Here is a 12534-nt window from a genome sequence, read left to right on the forward strand (position 1 = left end):
GTTAGGTGTCGATCAATCAGCCAGGGGAGTGGTTAGGAGGCAATCAGGCTGGCAGGCAGAAGCGATTAGGGGCAATCAGGCAGGCAGGCAGGCGAGCAATTGGGAGCCAGCGGTCCTAGATTGTGAGAGGGATGTCCGACTGCCCGTTTAGGCCTGATCCCATGGGGGGGGCAGTCGGACATCCCTTGAGGGGTCCAAGATTGGAGAGGGTACAGGCTGGGCTGAAGGACACCCCCCCTCCCCCCAGTGCACAAATTTCGTGCACTGGGCCTCTAGTGTTATATAAAAGGAATCATACTCTGTATGACCTTTTGTGTCTTACCTCTCTCACTTAGTATAGTGTATTCAAGTTTCATCCAAGTTGTAGCATATATCAGTACTTTTTTGTTTTTTTAGAGAAATAATATTTCATTGTATATTTCAGATTTTTTTTATCCATTCATCCACTAATGGGCATTTAAAATCGTGTCCCCCTTTTGATTACTATGAATTATGCTACTATAAACATTCATTTACAAGTTTCTGTGTGTACATGTATTTTAATTTTTCTCCAGTAATTTTACTTAGGTGTGGAATTGCTGGGTTATTATGACAATTCTATGTTTAACTTTTTGAGGAACCACTGAACTGTTTTCCACTGTATCATTTTACATTCCCACTAGCAATGTACGATGGCTCCTATTTCTCCATATCCTCGCCAACACTACTTTCTGTTTTGTTAAATTAAAGCCATTCTAGTGGGTGTAAAATAGTAGCTCATTGTGGTTTGATATACATTTCCTTAATGACAGTGATGTCAGACATCTTTTCATGTGCCTCTTGGACATTTGTATATGTTTAAGTCCTTTCCCAATTTTATAATCGGACTGTTTTGTTGTTGAGTTGTTAACAGTTCTTTATATATTCTGGACATTAAACACTAATCATATTCTTAACTTGCAAATAACTTATCCCATTCTATAGGTTGTGTTTTCATAATGTCCTTTGATTCATAAAAGTCCATTTTCTCTCTTTTTTTCCTTTTTTGCTTGGGCTTTTCATGTCAGTGTTAAGAATCCATTGCCAAATCTGAGGTCATAAAGATTTATTCCCATGTTTTTTTCTAATAGGTTTATCATTTTAGCTCTTAGATTTAGGGTGTTTTTTTGTTGGTTTTTTTTTTAGTCCTCATCCAAGGGTATTTTTCCATTGATTTCTAGAGAGCGGGGTGGGTAGAGACATCGATGTGAGAGAGATGCATCGATTGGTTGCCTCCTGCTTGCACCCCGACCAGGGCTGGGGAACCTACAGCCAAGATACTGTGCCGTTGACTGTGAATCAAACCCGAGATCCTTTGCACTGCAGGCTGGTGTTCTAACCACTGAGAAATCCAGCTAGGGTAGGATGTGTATCCATTTTGAGTTAATTTTTGAAATAAGGTAGGAGGTCCAACTTCATTCTTCTTTTCTTTCTTTTTTTATATATTTTTATTTATTTCAGAGGGTAAGGGAGAGGGAGAGAGAGATAGAAACATCAGTGATGAGAGAATCATTGATGGGCTGCCTCCCGCACATCCCCCACTGGGGATCGAGCCCACAACCTGGGCATGTGCCCTTGACTGGAATTGAACCCGGGACCCTTCAGTGCACAGGCTGACTTTCTATCCACTAAGCCAAACTGGTTAGGGCTTCATTCTTCTTTTCAACTGGGTCCAGTTGGCACCACCACTGTTTTTCAAGATACTATTTTCCGCCATTGAATAGTTTTGGCAGCCACATTGAAAATCAATTGATCATAAATGTTTGGGTTTATTTCTGGACTCTCAGTTCTGTTCCAGTGGTCTGTATGTCTTACTCTTATGCTAGTACCACACATTTTAATTACTGTAGCTTTGTATTAAGTTTTGAAATTGTAATATTTGAGCCTTCCAGCTTTTTCCTTTTCATTTTAATTATTTGGGATCCCTTGCAGTAACATATGAACTTGAAGGTTAGCTTTTCCATTTCTGTAGTCTCCATATCATGAACATGGATGCCTTCCTGTATTTAGGTCTCCTTTAATTTCTTTTTGCTATGTTTGTAGTTTTCACTGTGCAAGTCTTTCCCTTTTTGGTTAAATTTATTTCTAAGTATTTTATTCTTTTGGATGCTATTATAAATGAAATTATTTTCTTAATTTCCTGTTTGTATTGTTCATTGCTGATATATTAAAACGCAACTAATTATTATGTGTTGATCTTACACCCTGCAACTTTGCTGGGTATTCATAGGGATTACAATTAATGTCCTAAATTTAGTTTGAATTGATACCAGCTTAGTTTTAATATTTTGTGTGTGTGTGTGTGTGTGTGTGTCTCTAGGACTCCCATAATGTATATGTATTTAGGTATGATTGATGGTGTCTCATAAATCCCTTAGGGCTCTGTTCCTTTTTTTTTCTTCACTTCTTTAATTTTTATTTCTTTCTGCTCCTCTGACTTAGTAATTTCAATTGCCTTGCCTTAAAACTTACTGATTCTGCCCTAGCCGGTTTGACTCAGTGGATAGAGTGTCATCCTGCGGACTGAAGGGTCCTGGGTTCAATTCCAGACAAGGGCACATACCTTGGTTGCAAGCTTCTCCCCAACAGGGCCCTGGTCGGGACTTGTGCAAAATGCAACCAATCGATATTTCTCTGTCTTTCCCTCTCTCTTCCACTCTCTCTCTTCCACTGTCTCTAAAAATCAGTGGAAAAATATCATGATGTGAGGATTAAAAAAAAAGAAAAATTTACTGATTCTTCTGCCTGCTCAAATATGCTGTTGAACCCCTCTAGTAAATATTTTATTTCAGCTGTTGTACTTTTTTTTATTTGAGAGAAACATTTATTTGTTGTTCCACTTACTTATGCATTTGTTGGTTGCTTCTTGTACATGCCCTGACCGCAATAGAACCCACAACTTTGTGTATCAAATGACGCTGTAACCACCTGAACTACCTGGCCAGGGTTCAGCTGTTGTACTTTTCTATTTGTTTTCTTTTTATAATTTCTTTTTACTGATATTTTCTACTTTTTCATATATTTTCCTAATTTCCTTTAGTTCTTTGTCATTGGTTTTCTTCAGCTCTTTTAACACATTTAAGAGAGCTAATTTAAATTCTTTGTTTTTTAAGTCTCATGTCTGGGCTTCCTGAGGAATGATTTCTATCAGTTTCTTTTTTTCCTGTGAATGGGCCATCGGTTTTTGTTTCTTTCTAAGCTTTGTAACTTTTGTTGAAAAGTGGACATTTTGAATATTATGATCTAATAATTCTGGAAATCAGATTCTCTGCCCCACCCCACTGCCCCAGGAATTGCCCTTGTCACTTGATAAAGGCTGCCATTGTCACTAGTAGTGACTTTTCTACACTATTTGCAAAGACTTTATTCCTTGTTGTGTGTTTACTGAAGGCTTTGTATCATTATTTCTATGGTAAGCCAGTGAATTGACAAAGATTTCCTTAAATTCCTGTATCCAATAAGAACAGAAAAGAGAAGAAAAAAAGAATATTCTGTCTAATTCCCTTCACCATCATTGCCAAAGAAGTTACTTCAGCCTATGGTGGTTGAAACAACTATCGATTTCTGTGTCCAGCCGGGCAATGAATTGCCATGCAGAACATACAACCCTGATTTTTGAGGATTAGTTTCCTATTGCCCATCCAGTAGCCCCACCAGAATCGCAGGCAGCCACCCCCATAGCTACCTGCTATAGGTCTGGGGATGCTAGTCACTACACAAAATGCTACAATTTGCTGAAATTTGCTAGTTTCTTTCTTTGTCAAGTACTCCTCTGGACACTGCGAGTGTTCATCTACACTCCAGAGTTCCAGAATAGTTGCTTCAGTCAATTCTTGCCAGATCAATAGTTGTTTCAGTAGAGGAACTGATACCTGGAGCGCCCTATTCCCCCATCTTCTATGACATCCCTCCTCAATTTTTTTTAAAGCTACAAGAAAACTCTCTCTCTCTCTCTCTCTCTCTCTCTCTCTCTCTCTCTCCCCTCCCTCTCTCCCTCTCCTTCTCCCTCTCCCTCTCTCTCCCCCTCTCTCTTCCTCCCTCCCTCTATCCCCGCTCTCTCCCTCCCTCCCCCCTCCCCCATTGTAAGAATCATTGTTTATTCATCTATCTTTAAACAGTTTTACATGCATTATAGTGTGGTGACCACATTGATTCACTGAAAAAAAACACTGAAGAACCCTTTTCTCCCCCAAACAAAATCTTTATAGAATCCCATTATAACAGTAAAACAGATAATAGCATTGTAACTCAAGTTCAAGCCTGGATAAGGGAAAGAGGGAGTATACCCCCTTAGCCTTTTTTGGTACCATGCCCCTCTAACTCAGTCAGATTAAACACTACTCAAAGCAGTGTTTCTCCAAATTTTCTTTATCTTCCTCTTCCTTTTCACTTATCACTTTCAAATAAAACTTTAAAAAGCACTGGATGATTAGGACTGGTGAGAAGCAAAATAAACAAATTATATTCTACTCATTACTAATACCATGGGTGAATTACCTGTTAGTTACTTTTGTAAGAGAACAATATGCGCTTAAACCCATGATTCTCTATGATAAAATAATATCCTCTAAGGTTAACAGTAATTTTTGTTTTACACTTACCTTGCTATAATATGATGTAAACTACTTGAGTAGCATAAATTCATAAGTAGAACACCACTAGTGTCACTGAGTGGAGAAATTATATTCATATCTGCTTTAGCCATTGGTATGTGAATATTTCATATTTTAATCACGGCACATCATGTCTTGAAAATAATAAGCCAAAATTCCTATTGATGCAGTTATGTATCCTTGGCATTCAATTGGCATCACACTACCACCCATAGCAAACCAGATTGATAATGATGACATGAAACTAACAGTGACTTGTAATTAAAAGGCAGGAATCTCGGCAGCCTGAATGTCAAAGCCCATTCAACACTTTGTGGATGATATACTAGTAATAAAGCATCTTCTTCCCAAATTGCAGAATTCCAAAATTCGTTTAGGAGTTTTGTAATGTTACCAAGCATTGTCCTGCAGCCAAACTTCTTAGTAAATTTAAATTAATTACAACTCCCACTAAACATGACTAACTCTAATTTTGTTTTAAGGATACCAGTTACTGTACAAGGTGACGATTAGTAGTCCTTAATCATGCGTTAAATAACTTGCTATCATTTGAAGGAACAAAGTAAGGGATGGCTGTTTAGGAACATTTTGAGAGCTTAAGGAGCCTTTCTTTGGCCCACTTTAAGAATCTGCCCTACAAAAATGACTAAGGAATGCTTTGAGCCATGAAGCCAGGAGGTTTAAAGGGCCCAGCCAGGGCTCAGGCAGTTTACAGTCCAGGCTCTGCTCCCAGATCGAATTGCTCTTGGTGTTGGCTCCTTGATGCTTGTCTCATGAAGATTAAGGTCAGCCAACTAAAGAAGTGGTTGATTCACTTTATCTCTCAGCCCTCAAAAAATTAGCAAGATGATTTCAAAGATTACATCCAGTTTAAGGTCAATGACTTTCCTAATCTTAGGGCTGGATTGCTATCCCAAAGCCCAGTGAATAGGTATTTTATCCCAGGCACTAAAAGGTATCTATCATGCTGTTGGCTCTTAGGAGGATCTGAAAAGAGTGTTAGTCATTAATCACAATGAAGATCCTTCTGGATGATATTCCTACTTACTGGTTTCAAGTAAAAATGAAAATAAATCTTATGATTTCTTCCAGTTTTATTGTCACCACTAGTTTACGTTAAGACTGAGCCATCTTTAATGTAATGTGTCTGCTCAGTTATTATACTTTAGCTATTTTTCTCTATAAAATAGCTAGTGACTCAGATTAAGCCATCCTGTGCTAAAAGTGAAAGAAGATGTTGGCTTTATCAAAAAAGAGCTATGATTACGTTCTGGAGCAACCCCCTGGAAGTGGAAACAGCTCTGTCATCTACAGGAGACAGGAATGGAAGACCTATGCGCAGAGTCCCTTTGCTCCTATTAGACAATAGAGCCTTGCCGGATCTCTCCTGTGGTTTCATTTACTTTTTACTGCCCAAATTAAGGAATTCTTGGTGTTTCCATTATGTTCAGTATACAGCAGAGATAGGAGCATAGGAAACTCCTTTTTAAAAGAAAACCATTATCACTTTAATTCAAAAGTGATGCTCCCTTTGGGGGCATTATAGCAAGGCTGTACCATGCCACTATATAAAATGATCAGATCTCAAAGTATTATTTGGTTCAAGTAAGTCAACTCTATCACTTTTTTATTCCTAAGACTTTCTGTGTTTCCAGGTGGAAGGGGCCATCAACTCAAAGACTGCAGTCTCTCATTTCAATCCTAAAGATCTCAATACCTCAAAGAAATGGGGAGAAATGTGTTTGAACCCTTACTGCAAATTATGATTTAAAAATATTGTCATATTCCTCCAACATAGGACACAAGCTTGACTAAACATGAATCAAGAGGAAGCAGTTGACTATAAATTGGCCATGTCAGAGGAAGACTGGATTCTATAATAAATCTCAATCTCAAGGCATATTTAATTGTCAAACTTTATAAGAATTATCAGGATACTATATTTAATAATAAATTTTCTTACTATGGATTAATCAGAAGATTTTTTTTGTTAAGTCTTCTTAGGGGAAAATATTAAAGAGGAATCATACAATTAAATGTTCCCTTGTCTTTTAAGAGCTATCTTTGCTGCAAAGCAGCCAGTAATGGGAACATGTTTCATGCTAACTAGATACATCATGCTTTTTTTGGTTTCTCCACCATACTGAATGTTTTCTTCCCTTTTGAGGTGCCCACGGTCTGCAGATGATGAGAGAAAGAACCCTGTCCTTTGTCTTTTCTGTGGGACCATACTGTGTTCTCAGAACATTTGCTGCCAAGAAACGGTAAATGGGGAAGAGGTTGGAGCTTGCATTTTTCATGCACTTCACTGTGGAGCTGGAGTCTGCATTTTCCTGAAGTGAGTAGTGTGTGTTCTGAAAGCTTCATAATGAATTTAGGGAATTTGGATTCAATCTGGAGGCCATTATGACAACAGTGTGTTGATAGGAAATTATATCACAAGTTAGAGTAGAGACCAGTTATTCACCTGAGATTGCATTCAAGAAGCTATCCTATATAATAAACCCTAATATGCAAATCGACTGACTGGTGGAATAACCAGTCGCTGTGACACACACTAACCACCAGGGGGCAGGCGCTTAACGCAGGAGCTGCCCCCTGATGGTCAGTGCACTCCCACAGGAGAAGCACCACTCAGCCAGAACCCAGGCTCACGGCTGGCAAGTGCAGCAACGGTGGCAGGAGCCTCTCCCACCTCTGCGGCAGTGCTAAAAACCCCTCAGGATGTCCGTGGAGGGGTCCCGGACTGCGAGAGGGTGAAGGCCGGGCTGAGGGACTCTCTCACACCCCACACCCCCACACACCCCCCCCCCACACACACACACACAAATGTCGTGCACTGGGCTTCTAGTTACAAAATAAGTAGTAAAAAATAAAAAATTTAAGTAGGATTCTGTCCTATGGGGGGGTGTGGAGTCAGAAGGGAGGGGTCAGTGGGGATAAGGGGGGGACATCTGTAATACTTTCAACAATAAAGATAAATTTTTTTTCAGTAGAATGTTCAGATTTTAATTATTTGTGGAAAATCTTAAATATAACAGACTTTGTATTGATTACTCTGGAATTGTATAATACTAAGATATAGTGAAAGAGCTTAGAATCCTAAAACTTATATTTTTAAAGTATATGTAAATTGTTACTTTAGGTTGTCCTTTGAATATTTTCATTTTCTCCATTTCCTCTATCAACCAGCCGTGTTTTCCCTGGTTCTCTCGGCAAAAAACTGAGAGTAGAACAATAGTCACTCATCTATGAAAGGAGAGCACAAGTTGCTCTTGTGAGATAAAATTGAGAAGGATGCTTGTCCTTTTTCTTTCCATTTCCCCCGTGTAATATAGTATTTGTTTATATAAGCACTAATATCTCCTTATCTATGGCATATGTAATCACTGTAGGCATCAGTTAGATGAGGGGATGACTGTATGGAAGCCAAACCCCAACACCTATTTTCTTCTTCCAGGGAACCTGCAGCGAGTAAAACCACTTCCTAGTTTATTTTATAATTTCTCTCTATAGTACTTATCCCCTGTGTACACAAGCCTTATTTTTTGTGTCTCCATTTCTCTGCTGTAAGAGTCCCAAATACTTCAAAGTGGCACTTGTTGGAGGTTGGTTCAAACCAGGAAAGGCTTGACACTTACCTAGCTGGCCTTTCTGGCCCGAGGTTATCAGACTGGGAGATGTGGTGGTGTTCTTCTGTTTAGCTTTCTCCCCCCTCCGGTCCATAGGTCAGGAAACATAACAGAAACTATCCCAGTCACCATTTCCTAGCTTACCTATGCCTCGAGTAGCATAGTCTCCTTCCTCTCTTCAGTATACATAGTCAGTATTACTGATTCCATGTCTCTAAATCCACTGATCCTTTCTCATAGCTTTAACAAATATAGTAATGTTTATTCTCTTTATTTAGACAAAACACAGTTTATCTGTTTATGTATAATTTTCTTTATACTGAATTCCTAACAGATATTGGCTGTCTTTTCTTTAGATTAACTTTGATACAGTGCCTATCATTTGCACACATGCACTTAATATTACTTCCTGTTGGTTGGTTGTCCTTCAGAATCAGAGAATGCAGAGTGGTCTTAGTTGAAGGTAAAGCCAGAGGCTGTGCCTATCCGGCTCCTTACTTGGATGAATATGGGGAAACAGATCCTGGCCTGAAGTAAGAGTTTTTTTTATTTAATTTTAGTCACATTAAGAGTAATACTTCTCCAACATTTTTAAGATACCAACTGTCCTGGTTTGCATGCTCTGTTTGTTTTAATCAACCATTCTTCATCATTAATTAGATTTAATTGACACTAATATATAAAAGAAAGAAATCTGGAATGTTCAGTGAGGGACTTCAGACTAAAATGGATATTCATTGTTTCCATTGCAATACTTGAAACTCTTTATTAGTCAGCTACATCAGCCTTCTTTGCTTAAGCAAAGCAAAATACTTAGAATCTGAATTTTTCTATATTGTTCCTGGTATTAGGTACTGGAGACTGTTCATGATGTATGAGAAAGAGGAAATAAGGCACAATAGTTACAAAAGTACACACAGATAAAGATTAGATCTCCATAAAGTAAATTGTCTCTTTGTTTAACTGAAATTGTGGGTTTTTTAAAAAATATTACTTGGGCCCTAACTGGTTTGTCTCAGTGGACAGAGCATCAGCCTGCGGACCGAAGGGTCCCAGGTTCGATTCCGGTCAAGGGCATGTACCTTGGTTGCAGGCACATCCCCGGTAAGGGGTGTGCAGGAGGCAGCTGATCAATGTTTCTCGCTCATTGATGTTTCTAACTCTTTATACCTCTCCCTTCCTCTCTGTAAAAAAAAATCAATAAAAATATATTTTAAAAATATATATATTACTTGGAATTGACAGGGGTTTGGAACCTCTTTTATCATATAAAGATTTGTTTTTATTGTGACAGCATTTGACCTGTAGAGATACTCTTTGGGATTTAAAAAATCTGAGAAAAGCCCGAGCCAGTTTGGCTCAGTAGATAGAACATCGGCCTGCCGACCAAAGGGTCCCAGGTTCAATTCGGTCAAGGGCAGGTACTTGGTTGCAGGCTCCGCCCCAAACCGGGCCCTGGTCGGGGCTTGTGCAGGAGGCAACCAATCAATGTGTTTCTCTCACATCAATGTTTCTCTCTTTCTCTCTTTCCCTCTCTTTCACTCTCCCTAAAAATCATTGGAAAAATACCCCCAATCTCTCCCCCTTACCTCTAACCAATGGACACAGACAATAGGGGGGTGAGGGCATGGGGGAGGGGGGCTAATGGGGAAATGAGGGCACATACGTAATACCTTAATCAATAAAGAATGTTTTAAAAAAAAATACTCTTGAGTGAAGATTTTTAAAAAATCTGAGTTGTGAAAGTTGTTATTGACTGAGGATAAGAGATCTGATTTGTTCCAAAAAGGTGCAAAGAAGCAGAATTTTAAAATTAATTTGGCAGTTTAGAAATACCCAACTAGCTGAGATACTCGAGTGCCTCAGGAATGAGAATCTCACAGTTCTCCATTATTGGCAACAGCCAAACTTAAGTCATTTTGGATTAGTTGTTATATAGTGTTACAAACTGTGCAGCCTTAGAATTGTTGTGGAGTAAATTGATTTAAATATGTGCTAATCACCAGCAAATTTATTGTGTCACAAGGACAGCTATAACCAAATATTTCTGAGGAGCAGAATATAATTTGAGGGATTAGTGTTACATCTCAAATCTAACCTTTACTATGCAAAGATCAGAAATCAAAGCTGATGAACCTAAAAAGCCATTAGCGCTCCACTCAGACTAACCACCTAAAAAAAGAGCTGCTTCAAATTATAAACCTTGTTGGCCATTTACATGAGGTCCCATAATGCTCATGGTATACCTATTTTCTGAATAATCAAGGAGTAAATTTCTGCTTCAATAGCTAAATAACCTATTAGGTTCTTAGTGATCAATCGTGAAGGGAAAATATCCCTTTTAAAACCCTGTCCTGGTGATTCCTCCCAGCTCAAAGAACAACTCAAGAGTTCAGGCTAATTTAGGCAACAAAGTGACAATTATTTGATCAAATTTGCATGTTGTTGTTGTTTTTCTCTGAAGGAGAGGCAACCCCCTTCATTTGTGTCATGAGAGGTATCGGAAGCTCCATTTGGTGTGGCAACAACACTGCATAATAGAAGAGATTGCTAGGAGCCAGGAAACGAATCAGATGTTATTTGGATTCAACTGGCAGTCATTATGAGCTCCAGCTCTGCCTCGGGACAATCACGAATGAAGACTATAATGAAGACTGATTCAAAATTATGGAGACCTTTTGGAGGGCTGTAGAAGTGTTGGAGGGTCTTTTGCTCCTTGTCCAGTTGTGTCCAGATTCATGTAAATCAATAAAATATTCCTTAATGGAGTATTGCTTTCAATTAGTGAACATATGCTTGAAGGAAAAGAAGAGCATATACTAATCCGTTCTATGTTCTAGAACACTAAAGAAATGCTTCTTCACCCCAAGTGTCTGATTCTGCTAATATATCCAGAAAACTTAACTTCCCTTTCTAATCTGTCCCATTTCATTTCATCTCCCTGATCAATGAATTCACATCAAGCAGTTTTGGACATTATTGTATGTTAGTTAACTCTGCAATTTTGTTATTGGTGGTCCCCACCCTCACCCCCGATTTAGTTAGGCTAGCATTGGATCACTGACAAGATTCTAATAATCTGTGATTTTCTTCTTGCAGCTGAAGAGGAATTGCAGAAACCATTCAGTATGCTTCAATTGGAGAACTCTGTAATTGAGAAAGTTTTCCCAAAAAAGTAAATTTTTAGTCATTTCTCTTTTAAGGAAATACCCTAATGTGCTACTTACTGTTTCAGTTAGAAATTAAATGAAATCTCTATATGGACTGAGTTGCCACTTCTAAGGCAAATTTCTGCCAGTATTAGGATAGTGCACTTATTATTCAGCCCTGATGGGACAGTCTATAATCCTCACCTCTGACCGCAAATAACTTCGTTGAGTTTTGAAATTATACTTTCCATTTTCCAAAGGCAAGTTTCTAAAATCAGTTCACTTATCTTGTGATGTGGTACCATCCTATTTGACTCTTAGAAATCTGATGCAGTTCTGATGTAAACTATCTATAGAATGAAGAAAGGAAAATTCCCTCAGTGAACAGAGCATGACAGCTATAAGTTAGGACAATCAAATTGAAGCCAATTCTGCAACCTCCTATGTCTTTATAAAAGACTAATCCTTCATTTGTTATCTGTGTGTAACCTTTTCATAAATTGATTTTTATGACTAGTACAAACAACCAAAAAAGCCATGTGATCAATAGTCTGTGTCCTGTTATAACATGCTGTGGTTGAGCCATCTTGTTTATAAATAATCAAGCTCTCCAAAATCTGTGCAAACTTTAACTTTTATCAAGAACTTGTGATGTAAACAGCAGACAGAAGATAAGTTGAAATCTTCCATTTTAGCTTCTGTTGTATGTGGAATAACGTTAGGAGTTTGAAAGATGCATTCAAAGATCATCTTATTTTTCCTTTAGTGACTAGTGTCCTATATGTGTGTAAATGTTTTCCTACTTTCTTTGTGCTCAGCACAGGCAAGCAAATAAAAATTTGTGAAGTGATTGATGATGCACATTTGGGGTCAGATTTTTTTTGTTATTTCTCTGTAAAGTAAAGGTGGATTTTGCAGTAAGTAATTAGCTTGAACAGGCATCAGAATCACAATCTACTTGAATAATTATTGAGAAGGTATCAGGAAATTAATTAAACTTCTCTGAACAATTTGTAATAATTGATAGGTGAGGATCAGAAAATTCAGTATTCAGTTTGTCAAATTTGCCAGTGTGATTAAGTGATTAGAACATTTCCTTTTATTTCTTATGTGACTTTGTTG

General features: G+C 38.2%; 1 protein-coding gene across 3 annotated transcripts in view; it reads left to right on the top strand.

Moving 5' to 3' along the window:
- The window catches only part of UBR1 (ubiquitin protein ligase E3 component n-recognin 1), a 141416-nt gene extending 129143 nt beyond the window's left edge, over positions 1-12273 (top strand). For all 3 annotated transcript variants that reach the window (XM_070424231.1, XM_070424248.1, XM_070424241.1), the window contains 3 exons: positions 6799-6969; positions 8695-8796; positions 10728-12273. In XM_070424231.1, the coding sequence (XP_070280332.1) occupies positions 6799-6969; positions 8695-8796; positions 10728-10869 (415 nt within the window). In that variant the 3' untranslated portion in view covers positions 10870-12273. The remainder of the gene's footprint in view (positions 1-6798; positions 6970-8694; positions 8797-10727) is intronic.
- Positions 12274-12534: the final 261 nt, after the last annotated feature.

The sequence above is a fragment of the Myotis yumanensis genome, unplaced genomic scaffold (genome assembly GCF_028538775.1).
Source record: "Myotis yumanensis isolate MYYU_CA2020_CCGP unplaced genomic scaffold, mMyoYum1.0.hap1 SCAF_1, whole genome shotgun sequence".
NCBI classification, from domain to species: domain Eukaryota; kingdom Metazoa; phylum Chordata; class Mammalia; order Chiroptera; family Vespertilionidae; genus Myotis; species Myotis yumanensis.